Source organism: Rhizophagus irregularis, chromosome 6 (genome assembly GCF_026210795.1).
Source record: "Rhizophagus irregularis chromosome 6, complete sequence".
NCBI lineage: Eukaryota > Fungi > Glomeromycota > Glomeromycetes > Glomerales > Glomeraceae > Rhizophagus > Rhizophagus irregularis.
The window spans coordinates 31,712-52,906 of NC_089434.1; the positions used below are offsets into that span (position 1 = coordinate 31,712).

Sequence of the window (21,195 nt, forward strand, 5' to 3'; positions counted from 1 at the left end):
TTGTAGTATCAGATGCTGAATCAGCAATGCAAATGGCGAGAAGACTAATTACTGAAAAGTACACCCATATTTTATCTATACGATGTATGGCACACCATTTGAATTTAGTTTCAAGTGATATTATTAAATTGGATTTTGCAAAAAATACATTAAAAAAATGCCAATCTATTATAACTTTTTTTAAAACATCATATCATGCAGGTGCAAATCTCCAAAAAGATATTATTCAAACTTTAACAGAAGGAGGTGGCCTTAAGACATCAGTAAAAATAAGGTGGTCTACTGCATGGACTTGTTGTTATTCAATTATCCATTTGAAAAATAATCTCAAAAATTAAGTTAACAAATAATAACATATTTAATTGCTAGTCTGAATAATATCTGCAGTGACACATATAGCTATTTACTATAAAAATCGGGAATAAGTAACATATAAAAAATATATTGTTTTTGAATCTCAAAGTCGTCTCTTTTATATGGTACCTAAAGTTCGTGAAATTGTTGTTACCTTGTTAGTAGTAGGTTCTATACTATTAGACTTGCACTATGGGCCATATTCGCGTCTTTGGTGGCAAAAAAATAGTGACAATAAAGAAAATGAAATCTCAAATTACTTTCTGATTCGTATTGGTCAAACCACAAAAGCTGTTCTAAATGAAATGGACTTTTATACCACTATTTTACTAGGAAATTCTGAAAACTCTTTTGCTTCTGGGTTTATTTGTACTTCAGGCGTCTTTTCAAGCAGTGTAGAAAGTATAGTGCAGAACCTCTATATTCAACTACTTATGTATAATAACAATTGATTGATTATAAATTCCTAAAAAAAAATTTTTTTATATTAAATTAAAAAATTTAACCGATAATTTTTATAGATATGACCATTAGCTTTAAAAATTATCGGTTATTTTTTTTCTAAATTAAATTTTGGCTGAGTTTTAGCTGTTTAAAAATCTGTAATTTAAATATATTGATTAAATTTAGTTAAAATTAAGACTAGTTTAAATTTTTGTATTACAGGTTTTTTTAGCCATATTTAATGTACAGATTTTTTTTTTTAATATGCTAAGAAGAAAAAAAATTTTAAAACTGCAAAAAAAAAATTTAATAAACAAGGTTGTTTAAATATAGGTCAATTTAATGTTATAGATGATAATTATATACCATCAAGTGAATATTTAAAAGACAGTTCAGATAAATTTATAAATGAAAAAATTCAAAAACTAAGTAATTTTACTTTAATTTGGTCAAAAAATACATATAATAAAATACAAATCTCATCATCATATACCTGATTTATCAGTTTATAATGAAATACAATAAATAAATATATTATATAAATTTTAATATCTAAAATCCTAATTTCTGATTGGTTAATATATGTATCACGTGATGCTTACATAATCTGAAAAATTGAGACTTTTTTTTTATTTTATAAATCAATTCCTTTTAATAAATAGAGTTTAATTTTTTTTATAAAATTAAAATCCAATCATAAAATCAAATTTTATTCAATTTTTTTTAAGTTCCTATTATAGAGGTTCTGCACTGTAGTTCTTCTGCTGCAGTTTCAAATAGTGGTTCGATCCGTGGATATGAAATCTGGATATCCGTACGGGTACACAGATATCCGGATATTAATTTTAAATAACGGATAAAAGATTACGGATATACAAATATCCATGGATATCTATACAGATATATATTAGTTTTGTGTAACTTTGTTGATCAAAAAATGCGCTATAAAATACATTGAGCAAATGCGCGTCAGTGATTAAAAAAAGGCTTATTATAGTCTAGTCTTTGTTATAATAATGTCCAGTGAGAAGTTGGCAGATATTCCGCAGCCAGAAAATCTTGAAACCTTAACTTGTGGGTCAAAAAGGCCAAGGCAAAGGGTATGTGAACTATTAAATCAGCAAAATTTAGCTCCAAATGGACCTTTAATTGAGCTAACGTCAGACACGGATTCTACAAATAACCAGCATAAAACTGGCAAGAATAATAAGAAACGCAATAAAGTTTCAACAAAAACTGATTTAAATAAAATAGCTAACCAACTAGTTTTAATCCCAAATGCTAAACCACCAGGACAGAGTTGGATATGGAGTTACTTTGAACAATATGAACCAACTGAACAATATAGAAGGATTGTAAAATGTTTAGTTCAAGTTCAACGGAAAAATGGTGTAGAACCATATAGTTATTTTATGGGTTCTGATAATTCTACTGGCAATTTTATTGTTCATCTTTCTACACATAGAATTACTGAAGAAAGCTATAGAAGAAGGATGAGTGAGATACGAAATAACAATCAGCTATCACAAACCCGTATAGATGAAATTATTCGAAATAATCCAGACATTAAAAATAGTCAGGACAGGAAGTTTGTTGGAATATTGATTAAAGATAATAGACCAATTAGTATATGTAATGATGAAGGTTTTGTCAAATTTATTCATGAACTTGATCCAAACTATCAAATTCCAAGTGATAAAACAATTCAACAACTAATAGCTGAGTCATACAATCAAATCAAGGTTGTTTTAACAAAAAAATTTAGTAAAGATGTTATTTCTTGTTCTATCACAACGGACCTATGGACAGCATGAAGTAGAAATGGATATATTGGTGTTACGTGTTCTTTTATTGATAACAATTTTAATATCTGCGAAGCAATTTTAGCAGTTCAATACGTTCCATATCCTCATACAGGTGATAATATTTGTGAAGTACAGATGGTGCCCAAAATTATCTGGCCACTTTATTTTGCCAAAATTATACTGATCATCATGTGTTATTATGATGTAAACAAACAATAATTTTGTATTTATAATCACAATGAACAATCCTCTGCGCCACATTTCTTCTGGAACTTTCCAGAAAAATGAAACCACTTACCCCAAAAACTCGTGGCGCAATTGTTTACGGTCACAATTGTGGACATTCAAGTCGTACAATTGCCAAACAACTGGGGTGTGGGAAAACAACAGTTAATGACATACTTAAACGCCTTCGTGAAACTCACTCTTTAACACCAAAAAAACAAACTGGGCGTCCACCACTTCTTAACTCACCAGCTCAACAAAAACTTAAGTCCTTCATTAAAGAAAACAATGAAAATCGTCGACTTTGTTCAAAAAAAATTGCGACCACTTGGACAGTTCAAACAAAGCAACCTATTTCTCGTAATACTATACGCCGAAACCTTAAGAAAGTTGGACTTACAGCCTGTGTTCCTCGTCGTAAACCTGCAATGACAGAAGCACATTGTCAGGCTCGGCTTGAGTGGGCTTATGAACATGAAAATTGGACAGAAAGAAAATGGAAAAGAGTCCTATTTTCAGATGAAAGCACTTTTACTCAATTTCAACAGGGTCGGCAGGGAATGGTATGGCGTGAACCTGGGGAGGAGTTAAATCCTGATTGTATTTCAGTTACTGTGAAACACAGTCCTAGCAAAATGTTTTGGAGGTGTTTTTCCTGGAGCGGCCTTGGGCCAATTGTTCCATTAAATGGTTCAGTTACTGGCCAAATGCATGCTCAAGTTATTAATGATTTTGTTGTACTTACCTTGCACACACATTTTCCACAGGGTAATGGAATCTTTCAGGAGGATAATGCTGCGCCACACTGTTCAAGAGTTGCAACGGCTGCACGTGAAAATGCTGGGATTGTGACTCTTGACTGGCCAGCTCAGTCACCAGATATTAATCCTATAGAAAATATTTGGGCTGAAATGAAGATGATGATTCGACGTCGTTCACCACCACCATCTAGCATTAGTGTGCTTATGGAGTATGTTACAGATGCGTGGAACGACATTCCTCCTGAATATTATAGAAAACTGATCAAAAGTATGCCTCGGAGGGTTGATGCAGTTATTTCCGCAAATGGAAATAAAATCAATTATTAAATTTTTGTAAAATTCAATAAAGGAAGGTATAATAAATATATTAAACTTAAATTTTTATTTTCATCATATTTAACATATATAAGTTTTTCAAATTTGAAAAGTGGCTGGATAATTTTGGACACCATCTGTATTACATGATATTATTTCAAATTGGAATTTAAATGGTAAAGTCTTTACAATGATGACCGATAATGGTTCCAATATGGTAAAAGCTGGAAAATTAATGAATGAACTTACAAAACTCCCCTGTACAGCTCATACATTACAGCTTGTTGTAGGTAAAGGATTAATACCAGCAGAAGTTTTAATTGCACGAGCTAAAAGACTAATAAATTTTTTTACATCACCTAAACAAACGGAAAAATTACTGGAGATTCAAAAAAATACCAACCATCTTAATAATAATGAGGTAATTAAATTTTTATTTATTACTAATTTATTAGATTATTTATTACTCTATTATGCTAAAAAAATGCACTCCATTTTATTAAATCAATTTATTTAGTATTAATTAATGTATTTTCTTCAAAAAATTATTTTATTACAGAATTTAGAAAATAATAATGGATACCTCTGAATGATTGCTGATGTAGAAACTTGGTGGAATTCTAGCTATCTTGCATGGAAACGTTTAATAAAAATCAAAGATCTTATTAATGTCCTGGCATCTACTATGTTGATTGATCCTGATGCTTCAACACGGCGTGATGGAAAACGACTAAAAAAAATAAATTTAACAGAAAATGAATGGCAAGAAATCGGTAAATTAATTATAATTTTGGAAGATTTTGCCGGAGCAACTGAATATTTAGGCGGGAGTAAATACACAACCATTAGTTTAATGTATAGTGTATTAGCAATAATTAATCAAAAAATTTTACCAGATGATAATTCGGATGTGGAAGTTATAGATTTAACCAGTCAAAATATGGCATTTGATGATGATGTTGGCTATGAAGATGCACCAGAAGATGAACCTATTTCTGGACAACCTATACGTAGAAAAATTAATATTAATATGCCACAAAATTGCATCAATCTTGATAAGCGTGTTAAAGCAGCATTATACCAAGCAATGAATCATTATTGGGAAGTTCCACAGGAGCAAGGGATGTTGGCTGCTTTATTGGATCCACGATTTAAAGAACTTGGATTTGCATCTAATTCATTGCGCCTTAGATCTCAAGAGCAATTAAGAAATGCATATCAAGATATGAGGATATTAACTGGTGAAAATCAAGAAGTTGAATTACAACCAGTTTCATCAAATTCATTATTAGCAAGGATATTTCAAGATAATGTTACTCACGTTGATGAAGTAGCTAATTATTTAGCTTTACCTAAGATTCATCATGACGATTGTCCTTTAACATGGTGGAAAACTAATAAAACAAGATTTCCGGTACTATCAAAATTAGCAAGGAAGTATTTGGCCATCCCCGCCACATCCACTCCAAGTGAAAGACTTTTTAGTGAAGCTGGCAATGTTATGACCATAAAAAGAACACAGTTGGCGCCAAATATGTTGGAAAATTTGGTGTTTTGTAAGAAGAATTGGCGTTTGGTTGAAGGGATTTTTCCTTTAAAATATTAATTATGCCGATTAATATGACAAAGCTACACGAAAAGTATTTAAATCTTTTCGTTCTTTTATTTTTTTGAAACTTTATTTTTTACATCGTATTGTGATATAATAATGAATAATAAAATAATAAACAACAATAAAATAATAAACCATACTGACTATTGTTTCAACTTTTCAATTATAATAATAAAATTTTTTTATCCGTTTTATCTGTTGTTATCTGTTTATCATGTTATCATCCGAATAAATCTGCAATCTGGATTATCTGTGAATTAAATTTATCTGCACAGATTTATCCGGATTTACCTGGATTTTTTATTGGTAGAAATCCGTATCTGTGATGGAGGTCACGGATTATCTGTTCGCAGATAAATGGATATCCAGATCGGACCACTAGTTATTTGCACGAGTATATCGTTTACTTACTATAGAGATTTTACCACATAATCCTTGTTCTACCATCATGTACAGTCGCGTCCGAAAGTGACGCCCGATTTGAAAATGAAGACAAAAGCAAAAATATCTGTATTTTTTCACTAGTGTATACATTAGTAAAATATTCATACCTAGTTTGTTTCTCATACTAAATCAAATTTTCATAATGCCAGGGTGGCAACCTTCTCAAAAACAGAACTATTTAAATTTTTATTTTTTCTTTAATATAGCTTTAAATTCGCCTACAGCTCTTGGGAGAGGGACACACTTCTGGATAATATATTGGTTCATTTTTAAATGTTCTCTACTTGGTTTAAACCAAATAAATTTGTTGGAAAATTAGTAGTTGCAATTTTATTTAATTTTAGCTTATTTTTGGCCTAAAGATAAAGGATATAATCATCTGGAAACCTGGGATTATCTTGGCATCCAGTGATCAGAATTCGATGAACAAAGGCTCATTGGATTTGTCTCGTCAAGATGAGTTGAATGGTGAATGTCTCATATCTCTAGGGTTAATAGATACTAAGGTGTACCTTAAAACATTTTTTTGATGGTTTGGCCTTTATCCTGAGATATAATGATGCTACATGTATGAACTGGCCACCATTCGACGTGTATCAATGAGACAAATCCAATGAGTCTTTGTTTGTCAGAATAGAATCACTGGATAGTGAGATATTCCCAATTTCGTGAAATTTAGAGTTTCGAAAAATTTTCAGGTAAAGAATGTTTTAAGTTATATCTTGGCATCTATTGATCCTAGAGATATAGGCCAACCACCATTCACTTCGTCTTGACGAGATGAATCCAATGAGCCTTTGTTTGTCGAATTCTGATCACTGGATGCCGAGATGATCATAGTGACTTAATAATTATGGCCTTCATCTGTAAGTAATCGGGCAACACTTTCGGACGCGACTGTACATGTCCTGGTCAATTATAAGATCCAATTTTTACCCTGTCATGAAGAATAGTGCATCCCATGCAAAGCCTGGTGTTGAGTAATACCAGAGAGGATCTAACCCATATTTTTTCAAGGCCATTTCTCGGAAATTCTGAAATATATCGGCTAGTAGGAGGACATCAGTTTTGAGATAAATATCATGATAATCTTGCATTGTTTTACATCCTGCTTTTTCCCATACATACTGTGCATATTCATATTCTTTATCACTAATGTGGGTTTCATTAAGTTTGCTATAGAATGCTCCTTTAGGTGGTAAACTAGTTTTCTTGAACTTTTTCCAGTCATCCATGTATTCATATGGGTAGACACCTTTCTTAAGATAAATCTCGAGTAATTCAGGTGGTATTTGACTTCGTGTTATCTTAAAGTTTTCAGGATGTGCAAAGCATCTACCTGCATCAATTCGCCATAAGTGTTGTGGATTACTACATTCTTGTGCTCTACATTTTTCTGCGCCTAGGTTGGATGCTAATTTGTCGAGACTTGATTTCATGAATTGTAAGCTGTCTATAAATCGAAGAGAACCTAACTTGAATGCCATATACTTTTCCATGTTATAAGGGATAGGATCGATATCATCCTCACATTCCATTGCACCAATTCCTTGCATAATTATGTGTCCATCATATCCTGATAAATTGTGAAAGATTACTGGGATATGCATTTCGTGAGGTTTTATGGATAAGTCAAGATTACATCCTCTATGTGCTGCACCTCGATACCTTCCTGTAATATGGCAGTGATCTCTTACTTTATTTCCATCTAAGAGGTTACGACATATCCAGCAGTTTATTGCATTATCATAACTTGCTTGCTCTTGGATTGTTAACGGCATCATTTCCATTGGGTTTCTGAATTCATTACGAATTGCTTCAGCTTCATTTAGCATTTCGATTACAAATTTTTGTGCTGCATTTTCTCCTGTAAATATCTTCTGTAATTTACTTACACCATTATATCTTACCTTAATATATGAGTATGAGCAGGGGATTTGCTCTTGTACTTTCTTGGTTTTCTTATCTTTGTCTTCATCTGTAGGTGGTATATCCATTACTAGGGCTTCAAAGTCTGCAACAAAGTAATATAGGACTTGCATGCGGCGTTTCCAGTTCTTGAATTCATATATATCATTTCCTTTCTTTACTGATGGCATGCGGTCTGCTTGTGGAGTTTTCTTTAATCCTCGACATATTACTACATGTTTGTCATGGATTTCTTGTTGATATGTGAAGTGGGAGATATACCATCAGCAGACAAATGTTGCATGTCCATCTTTTATATGTTTATTTACTAAACGGCTCATATTCTTAATCCAGCAATAGTGCTGCTTTTCCCCGTTACTGATAAGTACTAAATCTATTATTTTACGTCCCTCTCACTAGTCGAAATAAGGCAAATCGGCTAAAAATCGGATATCCGATTTTAGGTCAAATTACGGCTGAAATATGTCCGATTTTTACAAAAAAAATATATTCCGATTGTTATCCGATTGACTGCCAATCAGATGTACTTCGGAACTTAAATCGGACATAAATCAGAACTAAATCATACTAAATTCTGACAGTCAATCAGATGTACTTCGGAACTTAAATCGGACATAAATCAGAACTAAATCATACTAAATTCGGACAGTCAATCAGATGTACTTCGAAACTTAAATCGGACATAAATCAGACTAAATCATACTAAATTCGGAAAATTATTATATATAGAAAATTCGATTTAAATTTATTATCGTTATATATTAATTATCAGAAATATTTACGAATAATACATGAAAAAAAAAAATTTAAAATAAATGTAATCGATAGTCCCGCTTTATTCAGCTAAATCATCACCGGCTCCACTTTTTTGACTATCGATTAACACCTCTTCCGTTTCTTCACCATAGTCTTCATCTTCGTCGAAACCACTTCTACTATCGATTTCCGTATCATATATAAAATCCTCTTGCTCGACATATGACCATTGTGGAGCATCTTCAGAATGCATTCGGTCGAAGTGTTGAACTTCGTCATCATACTGGCGAGGTCGTTGTAATTTTGCCGTTTGAATATCTGCCGAATGTGAGTCGATGACGTTTCGAAGTAAATTTTTTAGCTAAAAAAGACAATATAAATAAAATAAATACAAAATAAAAAAAGGAACAAGAGTGATATATCGAAGTATAAATATCGAAGTATAAATATCGAAGTATAAATATCGAAGTATAAATATCGAAGTATAAATATCGAAGTATAATAAATATCGAAGTATAATAAATATCGAAGTATAAACCTCTTGTGATCGCCAAGAATAATCATAGACGCATACGATCGTCTTATCTGGATTCTCTTCATCTGACTCACTGATTTCCGGCGAGTGGTAAGATCGATTTGCCAACATTTTTAATAATTGGCGTTTTTCATAACCAATTATTCTTTCGTCATTTTTCCTATAAAGATCCTTTGCAGCCTTAATTCGACGCAATTTTTTCTTAAATGATAAATATATAAGAAAATTAGCATAAATCATTAACATGATGATAAAGGAAAAAATTCGACAATTTTACATTTTGTACGCGACTGTTGTTGTGAACTCTGCGACTGTCCTCGTCGCTTTTTCCACTTTTTTCAGTTGTGTTTGTGATCTTTGCGACTTATGGAGGGCGCTTAACCAGTTCGTCAATTGTGCTACTGAAGGTTTATAATTCGGAAACATCGCCCTTCGAAGTTCGGGAATTAATCTACTGCGAATTTCAACATTTTTTGGACTATTAAACGTTTCGTTATCATCCAAATTGTCATTAGGTTTAATAGTTTTGAGGATCATTTTCATTTCAATCTTTAAATCGGAACAATTAGTATAAAAGTATAAAGACTGTACAATTCTGCCTAAAATTACAAAATTACAAACCCTCGCCTCCTTTTCACGTTGTTCTTCTTGTTCTTCTTTTGGTTGATTTTTGGCGTAGTGTACCGTCTTCTTTACTTTTTGACCCATCCGATTTGAACCGTTTTGCTAACCGTTCTTCTGGAACATCAATAAAATCAAGGCTTTCAGATGATGATCGTATCTGGTATTGTTCGAGTTTCGTTTTTAATTCGTTAACCTCTTCTTTCAAGTCGTCATTTTCAGAACCGAATTCTGCGTTAACACCAACAAGAAATTCGTTATCTTCTCGTAAGCGAGCTATTTCAGTGGCAACGACAGCTGTATGTTTGGTTAATTCATTATTTCGTCATTCTAACTGTAAACACTTCGCACGCAAATCGGATACTTCTTGAGATAACCTCCGATTCTCTGTATAAAATGTAAAATCAACAAAAAAAAAATACTAAATCTAACTGACGATATATACACGATACAGACCTGTTGATGCATCATCATCATCGCGGGTAGGTTCATTAGTTTGATATCTGACCGGAAGCCGAAGATTTTTATATCTCTCTTTTACACTTTGGACTCGTTCATGACTTGGCGCAGCAGATGGTGGTTGAGTATTGGACGAATCCGGAAGCCGAAGATTTTTATATCTCTCTTTTACACTTTGAGCTCGTTCATGACTTGGCGCAGCAGATGGTTGTTGGATATTGGACGAATTTTTATTGATGTTAGTAGTTTGAGCTCGCTCATGAATTGGGGTGGCAGTCCCTTCAACAGCTTGTTGGATATTGGACGAACTTTTATTGATGTTAGTAGTTTGAGCTCGCTCATGAATTGGCGTGGCAGTCCCTTCAACAGCTTGTTGAATATTGGACGAACTTTTATTGATGTTAGTAATCGTTTTATTTCGATTATCACTAGCCAAACCTTTTTCAGTATTTTTATTTTTTCTATTTTGGATCATTATTTTTTTTGGTTGCGAATTTTGGCTCATTATTTTTTTATTTTTTTTTTGGTTGCGAAGAGTATTAGACGTTAAAACTCTAAAAAGAAAAGGTGAGAAAAAATGAAGTTTTATTTAAAAAATTAAACTTTAAGAAACTTTCGCCATCATACTGATCGAATAGTCTATTTTATTATTAATATTATTAATCGAACGATTTGAACGCAAATCGACATCATGTAATATTTATAATTTAAGTGATAGTTGATGATTTTAATAAATTTAATATAATTTAAGTATTATATCGACAATTAAACTCTAAAAAGATTAAACTCTAAAAAGAAAAAGGTTGGTGAGAAAAAATGAAGTTGTTTAAAAAATTAAACTTTAAGAAACTTTCGCCATCATACTGATCGATCGAATAGTCTATTTTATTATCAATATTATTAATCGAATGATTTATATTTATAATTTAAGTGTAGATTGATGATTTTAATAAATTTAGTATTACATCGACGCAGTTGATGATTTTAATAAAATTTATTCTAATTTAAGTATTTTAAACGAATTATATTGATATTATTGATATATTATTAACAATTAACTTTATTTCGAAAAACGTTCACAAAAATGACGAGAAAAAGATCATTATCAAGTATACTCAATGAAGAATCAGATTCTAGACCTCATGCCATACCTTCATCACGTATACAAAGAACCAGATCAGTGTCAAATATAATTGACGAAGAATCTTCAAATCAATCTTATCCTACATCATCACGTATTGGAAGGTTAGTTGCATGTAATTGTTCTGAATGTAATGGACGATTAGTAGATCCTCGTATGAAAACTATCCATGAAATTAACCAAGATTCAGAGGATGATGATTCAGAAAGAACAGAAGTACATCTACCTGATGAAGCTGAATTGCCTAGTGACGAACCATACGAAAGTGCCTCAATATCAGATGAACCACGAATGAGAGAATCGGAAGCTGAATTGCCTAGTGATGAACCATACAAAAGTGCCTCAATATCAGATGAACCACGAATGAGAGAATCAGAAGCTGAATTGCCTAGTAGACAACGATCAAGAAAATATGTTCGACCGGTTATAATTGCTGAATTAGGAGATACAGTAGATGATAAATCTTCTGAATCTTCTGAATATACTACGGAGGAAGATGCAAATATCGATGATAGAAATGAATCATCTGATAATGAACCATCCAATGATGACGAATACCACGAAATTTTTGAAGATTATTCATGTCCACCTTTCGAACCATTTCAAGATTCTGATACTGAACAATCAATAAATAATCGGTTCTTATGGATATTATTATGGATCATGAGCTTCCGAACCAGGTTTAACTTACCAGAAACAGCTACAGAATCATTGATAAAATTCTTGAAGCTTGTTCTAACAGAAATCGGTAGTCCTGATTTTGACACATTTCCTGACACTTTATATCTAGCAAGAAAAGCCCTTAATCTTGAAGACCGGTTTCATAGTTTTGTGGCGTGTTCCAAATGCCACAAATTATACAACAAACAGGAAATAAAAAGTTTTCTCCAAAATGAGCAACCTGCCATCATGAAGTGTTGCCATGTCGAATTTCCTAATTCGACAACTCGAAGATTAAGGTTGTGCCAAACACCTTTGGCACAGAAAACAACATTGTTAAATAACCAAATTTTAATCAAACCTGAATTATTATTTCCGTTTGTGAGTATTAAGCAGCAATTGGAAGCAATGTATCGTCAACCTAACTTTGAAAATTCTCTAAGGCATTGGATAAATCGTCCAACTTTCGATAATATCCTAACTGATATATACGATGGTGAAGTTTGGAAAACTTTTAAAGAAACGACAGATGAAAGTTCGAATAATTTTTTCCGATCTGATGTTGCTGATTCGCACCTCGGATTGATTTTGAATTTGGATTGGTTTCAACCCTTCGACGGCACAATCCACAGCACCGGAGTAATATACGCTGCAATCGGTAACCTTCTGAGGGATGTCAGATTCAAGCGCAATAATATCTTGATTCTTGGCTTATTACCCGGCCCAGATGAAGTAAGTTTACATAAGATTAACCACTATCTGGCGCCAATCATTGATGAGTTGAAGTCACTTTGGGAAGGAGTGACATTAAATAAAACGTATGAATGTCAAGAAGGGAAAAGAATTCGCGCAGCTCTGATTCTTGTTTCATGTGACATACCGGCAGCAAGAAAAATTTGCGGACATATTTCCGCTTTGGTGTCATGTCATAGATGCGAAAAGAAGGCGAATTATGAAAATCGGCAGCATAATTTCGCTGGGATAAATGAAATGGACGAATGGTTTACTTGCCGTGATTTGGCTCAACATCGTCAAGATGCTATAGGATGGAGACGCTGTAATTCGGATGCAGCAAGAAAGCGATTTGTAAAGCAAACTGGAGTTAGATGGTCCGAATTATTGCGTCTACCATATTTCGATCCAATTCGGTTCATTACAATCGACCCGATGCACTGCTTGTTTCTGGGCATCGCAAAATGGATTGTAAGAAGACTTTGGATCGAAAATGGCGTATTAACAACACATATTTTGAAAACAGTTCAGAAAAAAATGGATGAATTTAAAGTTCCAGCTGACTTGGGTCGAATCCCGGGAAAAGTCGATTGTGGAGATGGGTTTTCAAATTTTACTGCGGATCAATGGCGAATATTTTTTACAATATATGCAACGGTCTCTCTCTGGGAACATCTTTCTGAGAATGACCGGAAGATTCTCGTGAATTTTGTGAGAATTTGTTCAATTTCAGTAAGTCGAATTGTAGAAGTCGATTTCATGAGAGAGGCGCATCAGAGGCTAATTAACCTAGTGAAGTTGATAGAAGAAAATTACGGTCGTGATAAAATCACACCGAATTTACATTTATCACTTTACTTATGTGAATGCTCACTCGACTATGGACCTTTATATACATTCTGGTGTTTTTCCTTTGAGCGCATGAATGGCATGCTAGGTATAATATTTTAAATATTCTTGTTACTTTCTAAAATAATGCATTTTTATCAACTTTTGTTTAAAATAAATTTAGGCTCTTTTCCGAATAGCAGAAGGAAAATTGAACCGGAAATTATGCGCCGCCTGATGTTTGATAATCAAATCAGTAATATCATTAATTCCGGCGTGGAATCAAAGGGCCTAGATTTGATTAGTAATAGACCATCTGTTGGCTCTCTATCAGAAGCCGACCAATTTTCTGCTGATGAAATGAGGCGATTTTGGTTGACTTCAAGAAACATTCATGAATCGACCACCACAGGAAAAGAAGCATTTCCGGGCGAAATGCTCAGACCAGTATTTAACGATATTGTAATGTCAAGTGATATGCTTGACTTAATAGTTGAATACTACATGGCGAGCTACGAAACGATGGAATTTCGGAAACCATTTGGAGAGGGTGCAGAAGATTCGATAATAGTTCAAGTTAAAATGAATCAATTTGGAAGGTGCCGAATTGGTTCTGAAATATTCGGCTCTTCGATATCATCACGTCATGTAAAAAGCTCATTTATCTTGGCAAAATTTATGACAGAAAGTGGTGATATCGATTGCTATCCTGGACAAGTCCAATACTTTTTTACACATGCCGTTAATTTGCCGGATGGGTTATCCGAACATAATCTAGCATTTATTCGCTGGTATAAACCTGCAGAATCATCAAATATTCGGTATCATTTCAGAGTTAGAGATGACGAAATATGCAATGTTGAATTATGGGGTACCGAGTTTTACCCAGAATCTCGCGACTGTATTATTCCAGTTCATCATATTCTTGGCCGATTTATACCAACGAAATACTGAATTTCAGGCAGGAGAAGTTCAAACGTCTATTTAGCAGTAAATCCAGTCAATAGAAAATTTCATATTCGCTAAAATTAGTATCTTTTTCAAACTTTATTTTGATGAAATGACATATAATTTCAAATAATACAAATATCGGAATTTATTAAATTTCAAAATAATACAAATTTCAAATAATACAAATATCGGAATTTATTAAATTTCAAAATATACAAATTTCAAATAATACAAATATCGGAATTTATTAAATTTCAAAATAATACAAATTTCAAATAATACAAATATCGAAATTTATTAAATGTTAAAACAATACAATACAAATATCGGAATTATTAAATGTCAAATTTACATATAATATAATTATCGGAATGTCGAAATATTATAATGCGCAAACATCGGAATTTGAAACAAATATCGGAATTTGCACCGCAAATCGGCTATGCCGAATGTCATCTGATATGCAGCCGATTATCGATCATATCCGAAATCGGAATTTTGCACCGCAAATCAGCTATGCCGAATGTCAGCCGATTATCGATCATATCCGAAATTTATCCGAAATTTGGCCGAAATTTGGCCGATTTGCCTTACTTCTGATTTGCCTTATTTCGACTAGTGTATAACTCCCGAAGCACATAATCTTTATGAAAAAGTATACATTAGACAAAAGATTCATTGTAATAGTCCAATTGAAGCAGTATATTATTCATGCCGTCGTTTAAAAACAGAAATTATTTGTTTTTATTGTGGGGAAAAAGATGGATTATTAGAACCAGATGATAATCTAAGGAAAAAGTTTACAACTATATACCCATTTTGTCAAACTTGTAAAAATAAGGGACATAATTGGCCAACAAGAGGAAAAATTAAAGTTGGTAATAGATAAAATCAATTTTACTTAATAAATCACTCAATAAATTTTGATTATATAAATAAAATTTTATATGTTTATTTTTTGATGTTGTTTATTTTGACCCCCCTCCCCCCTGGATTTTTTAAGAAAATATGGACGTTAAACAAACAATTAATTTGGAACGGCCTAACAATGTGAATATGGAAAACATGGTTAAAGAAGTTTTCAGTTACATCGTTTGGTTGTTGGAAGAGGCACAGAAGCCTGATTCACCCTCCAGGTATGAAGTAGATTCATGAAGTGAAGAGAAGGTAATAAAAAAGCCTAGGTCATTGAGCAACCTTGCTGAAAATTCACTTTGTGAGCACAGCTCAGATGCTGTAGTATAATTTTAGGATAGAGACTTCAGCGAACAATGTTCGCCCAAATCATGTATCAAGGGCAAAGTCCCGAACCTTTGTATTTATTTTTGCGTGTATTAGGGCTACGTTCCAAATTGGTATTTATTTTAATAAAAAATTTCAGCGAATATGTTCGCCAAAATCACATGATTATTTTTCCCCGAATGTTATGCCAGGACCAAAATTAAAGCGTGAGTGACGCAAGCAATGCAAAATGATTTTATTGGTCAGTATTACTGCGGTATAATTTTGTGACCTTTCTCACGTGATTCAAAGAAAATGACAAAAGCAACACGGGTAAATTTATATGATAAATATCTTTATTATAATAGAGCGATAGCTGCTTGTAGTATACAAAGATAAAAATAAATTACGCATCGATATGCAGGCCTCCTTGTATACAGGAAACTAATGACTAAGCCATTAAACCCGATTATTATTCCTCCTCCTCCTCCTCTCTGGCATATCATCATGAAATACATTGCCAATTGAAACTTGTTTTAGTGCTTGTACAATAATTAACAGCAGAAGTACCACTTACCTTCAAAAATTTCTTCACGAAGGATGATACAGTGGGGTGAAAGGTATTTTCATGATTGATATAAGCCCACCCTTCTGCTGCTCTTAAAGTAGTAATGTTGTCGTCTTTGTATTTGTATTTAACTATATCGCCTTCATGGATCGTTCCATTACTAAATGCGAGTTGCAATCTTGTATTCTCTGCCCAACATACTGAAAATAATAACAGATAAATATTAACTTCCTTTAGCTAGCCCACAAAGAAAATACAGGAAACCTACCATAAAATTTTCATCGTCTCTTTACCGCAGCTAGCATATCAGATAATTGAGTAAAAAATTTGGTATCTTTCTCTTCATTGTGCTCTTCTAAAACCCTCTATTAGCATCTGCATGACTGCATCGTATTCAATCCAAAGAAAATATATATCAAGCTCTAAGAATGACTACTAGCCTTGATTTAACGTCAAAGTATTTATCTGATCCATTAAATCCTGATTGATCTGACTCCTTTTAACTAATTCCTTATTTTTGGTTAGGATTAGCGAATCAACGATAATATGAATACATCCTTCTTTTGAACGCTTTTCTTCATCATTCCAATGATCCACTATCTTTTCTTTAAGCTTATTTAAGTTTTTCACATCATCATTCGGCAAGACGAGACTGGAAAATTTGTCGTTATCACCGTTATTGATTTCTACTTTCCACAATTTTAAGTCATTAGCCTCAATTTCGAAGAAATTGTTATTTAACTTCTTGACTTCTTCGTAAATCTTCTCTTGGAGGTCTAAAATGAGATCTTGAGTGTTGACCTCAGCAACAAATTCTGGAGAATTTTCTGCAACATCTTTGAAGAACCGATAAGTCAACGTGATGTCCACCATGATTTTGTATTTGTTGCCCATGGTGAATAAAGACGCATATTTATACTTCAATTTTCAAAACTCCCTGGTGAACCTGTTATGCCTGTGGTTAATAATTCTTGGCCTAACGATATAGGGAAATTATATCCATTTGGGTAATTACTTTCATAAGGCGTAAAGTTTTGCCCAACCACACCTAATCTAATACAATTGCATACTAGCTCGGGCTAAGGCGCTAAGCATAACTTCGAAAAATAAACAGTATATTTACTAACTAGTCTGTAGTTCTGTAATAACATAATTGTTATTAATATAGAATGACAGATGTTGCATAACACAAAAAAATATCCGGAATGAATAATGTTACCTCTGAAGGAATTTGCTTATTTGCTGTTGTGTGATCGACCAGTAGTGTGGGTTTGGCTTTAACCTTACGAAGAAATAAACAGTTTCACGAATTGATATGTTCAGGGGTATTACGCGTTTATTATTTTTTTAACGATGATATCATATCCTTTGATTGACAGTAGATAAGTCTTAGAAAAGGTGTATTATGGGCAAAGTCTCGAAACATTATCTGTATATGTATCACAGCTTATATCCCGAACGTATATTTATCTTTTGTGTTTTAATAAAAAAAATTCAACGAACTTGTTCGCCAAAATCACATGATTATTTTCCTGATTGTTTCAGTCATCTATTTTCCCTTACCTAACACATATGACAAATCACAGAAATAAACGGTATATTTTTGTGCCTCTCCAACTGAAACTAACTGATTAAAGACACACTAACGAATTTTTTAAAATAACGATTTGACGATTTGTCATCAGCGATCAGACACTGTTTAATTAAGGAATAATATGCATTCAGAGATTAATGGAGATTCGTAGTTGACTATTTAATTATAGTAGCTTTTGCTGTTTTGCTGATTGCCATAGATTAAGTTGAAAGATCGACCAGGGATTTATATTAGTGCTCCGTACTTGTCTATTTCGTCCTAGCAATGGCGAGATTTGCAAAGATGATCAGGGAGGGTTGCGTTTACTATGATGATATCATATTTCTTTGATTGTTAAGGTTGTGATAATAAAATAATTGTATGCTGCGCTCATCTTTGAGTGTTTATTAATAATCTATTGTCTTGATTGTCATTATTGTCTTTATTGTCTTCTCTTCAACGTACATTCGCCCTTTGGGCTGTCTTCGTCTGATATCATCTTTTTAAACCCAGTTAGCTCATTCTACGTAAGAAAAAATATATAAATGTATGTTTTGCCCAGTTTCACTAAAATAAATTCATTGCTTGATCATTTAATATCGCTCTGCACAAAACTGTTAATAAATTTAACACATTTCAATATTGATTTTGATTAATCTTGATCTTTTTCTCTACTTCGTACGCTCCAAGTATAAAATATCTTCATTATCTTGATTCAAAGGTTCGTTAAAGTTGGACTATTATACCTAAAATTGTTTACCGAAACAAACTAATCGATTTTTTCATTTAGATGTCCTTAACTAATTTTAATGAAAATATACTGTTTTTGTCAGTTACCTCATCTTTTTTATCGAGAAAATCAGTACACTTATTGGGATCGCAATCATTTCGAAGAAGGCTTAAAGCCACTTCGTGTGTTTCACCCAAAAATCTCTGATGTATATTACACCAAAATTAATAAAAAATTATCTGCAGAGATTAACAAAGTTAATTCTCATTGTACTGCAGAAATCACATTGATCAATGCACATATTGAAAATTTTGTCATGGAGACGCAAAGCATTCTTAATAGAATTAATAACATCGAGCAAATCGTTAATGATCTCTATGAAGAAAAAAACGTTGTGAAGAAGCACAGATAGTTAATCAGCCAGAGACCGCCCAAGGGCAAAATGATACAGAATCAATTACTTCATCCGTTAACTCTTCGTCTAATGTACCTTCTGAAGGTGTTTCATACGATATTTGGACTCGTTTTAAACAGATTGTTGAGCGGATTATAAATGAAAAAAATTTAACTTTAGATGAAGCGTGTAATAGAATATCAGTTGAAATAACTGATTATGGTATAGGAAAGATTTGTGCGCAAACTGTGAAGAATTTCTATAAAAAGAATACCTCTTATAGTAAAACATTAGATAAGATTAGTGTATGGGTACACAAGAATGAGTAGCGGGGAAGAAACTCTCATTTTATGGGTTAGGGCTCGAGTGATTCCTCCCTTGAAACAACCTGCTACTCATTTATTTCGTTTTATTAGTTATTCTATTTCTCGTTAAATAAAAATAATAAAATTTACTTTGTAGGCATAGCCCTTATCCTTTTTTCGTTTATATCTATTTAATATATATTGATCATTAATCATGTAATATATGTTATTTAGACCGAATTTCTTCATTTAGATATGTTGTCTCATAAAGTACTGTATTTTGTTCTTTCTACTATTCAAAGTATTATATATCTTGTGTTACTATTTTTTACGATAAAATAATGTCCTAAAGTTCCAATACAATCAACTCATTAATGTCATTGGACCTTATAACTTTGGAAAAAATAAATCGCTATCCATGAAATGATGTGAACATGTGTAATATTTTTTGGTAGACAACGGTTAACATATGGGAAAGTAAGAGAGACATTCTGAATTTACAAATTTATGCAAGCCACAGTGTGCTATAACTTAAATACAGCAATTACGCCATTTGTATACCCGAGAGAACCTCTTTTGGAAATGATCAACAATAATTCGCCTTGTTATACTTATACCTTAACTTTCTTTGTAAACATGTCTCTGATTCGCCAAGTGGCACATGACGATCTAATGCTAATTGAAGTGTATCTAGTGTATCTATATTTAATGTTCCATTAATGAGTCATGTATTGTCATACATTTTTTTCTCGAAAGTTCTAGTTAATAATTTAAGTAGGGACTAAGGAACACGAGTAAAATAAGATATATCATTCAGATTTAATTAATCATTATAATCATTATATCAATTTCGCTTTGATCTAGTCATTATATTAAAAAGATATATATACAACACAAGATATTCAATATGCCTGAAGATAACTACCCTTCAAATATGTACGATTTACTTTTAATTGATCTTTCATCTAAAGCTTTACACCAAGAAGTTTCTGAAATGCTAAATGTTACATATTTGGCAGAGACCACACAAAAAGAATTAAAAGAAGTCAAAGCAATTGTATACGGCCCTAATTATCGGGTCATTGTTTCCTTACCAGTAAAAATAGGAAGAAGAACAAGCCGAAATGTTTTCTTCATTGTGGATATAGGTTCTCCCGTCACTTATATTTGCGAAGAAGTTTACAAAAAATTTAAAGTGACCCTACCTGACTCAAAATCTTATCACATATTATTAAATAATCATCCCACTATCACCCATTTACCACCATCCAAATCACATTTTACTGAAAATAACGTTCTTGGGGTAGAATTTTTAAAGTCTACCGGTGCGGATTTTATCTTAAAATTCAGCGAGGAAAGGGAAAGTGCCTTTATACGCTTTAATAATAAATATGAGGTTCAAAGCCAACAGCAATCCATTCCCAAGCATATCTTTCAATTGGAAGAAATTTCTTGGCCAGGAAAAGTATTTAGTATCTTTTTAATTGCCATAGTTTCATTTGTAGTTTTTAATAAAAAACCCTATTTATTTTTTTTTATCGCTATTATAGTCTTATCTTACATTTTCTTACAGATTTAATAATTGATTCTTGGCAGTAGTTTTTCTAAATAATTCATTATTAGCTGTAGCTTTTTCAACAATTTATAATTGCTTACATTTAAAAAAATATTCCTTTTGTATTTACTCTTTGCATATTGTAGTATTAAATGTTCATTATATACCAATAATAAAATTTATTCATGATTTAAAATCATGATGCATTCTTGGCAAAAGTGATCTGGTTACAGTCCGTAACAAAGTGCACGTATTTTTTTTTGAGTTTGAATAATAA

At 32.5% G+C, this 21,195-nt stretch overlaps 4 protein-coding genes across 4 annotated transcripts; 2 read left to right on the forward strand and 2 right to left on the reverse strand.

Annotated features, from left to right (window-relative positions):
• Positions 1-476: 476 nt before the first annotated feature.
• OCT59_025799 (uncharacterized protein) lies at positions 477-806 on the forward strand (the record flags this gene model as incomplete). The annotated part of the gene is made up of 1 exon (XM_066142723.1): positions 477-806. The coding sequence occupies one exon, from the start codon at positions 477-479 to the stop codon at positions 804-806; it is 330 nt and encodes a 109-aa protein (XP_065992307.1).
• Positions 807-8,724: 7,918 nt separating this feature from the next.
• OCT59_025800 (uncharacterized protein) lies at positions 8,725-10,735 on the reverse strand (the record flags this gene model as incomplete). Its single annotated transcript, XM_066142725.1, has 5 exons — positions 8,725-9,006; positions 9,184-9,381; positions 9,472-9,779; positions 9,865-10,098; positions 10,258-10,735. 5 exons carry the CDS (start codon positions 10,733-10,735, stop codon positions 8,725-8,727), a joined length of 1,500 nt encoding a protein of 499 aa, XP_065992308.1.
• Positions 10,736-16,298: 5,563 nt separating this feature from the next.
• On the reverse strand, positions 16,299-17,255 carry OCT59_025801 (uncharacterized protein; the record flags this gene model as incomplete). The annotated part of the gene is made up of 2 exons (XM_025328993.2): positions 16,299-16,561; positions 16,916-17,255. The coding sequence occupies 2 exons, from the start codon at positions 17,253-17,255 to the stop codon at positions 16,299-16,301; spliced, it is 603 nt and encodes a 200-aa protein (XP_025164404.2).
• Positions 17,256-20,270: 3,015 nt separating this feature from the next.
• OCT59_025802 (uncharacterized protein) lies at positions 20,271-20,949 on the forward strand (the record flags this gene model as incomplete). The annotated part of the gene is made up of 2 exons (XM_025328995.1): positions 20,271-20,828; positions 20,914-20,949. 2 exons carry the CDS (start codon positions 20,271-20,273, stop codon positions 20,947-20,949), a joined length of 594 nt encoding a protein of 197 aa, XP_025164406.1.
• Positions 20,950-21,195: the final 246 nt, after the last annotated feature.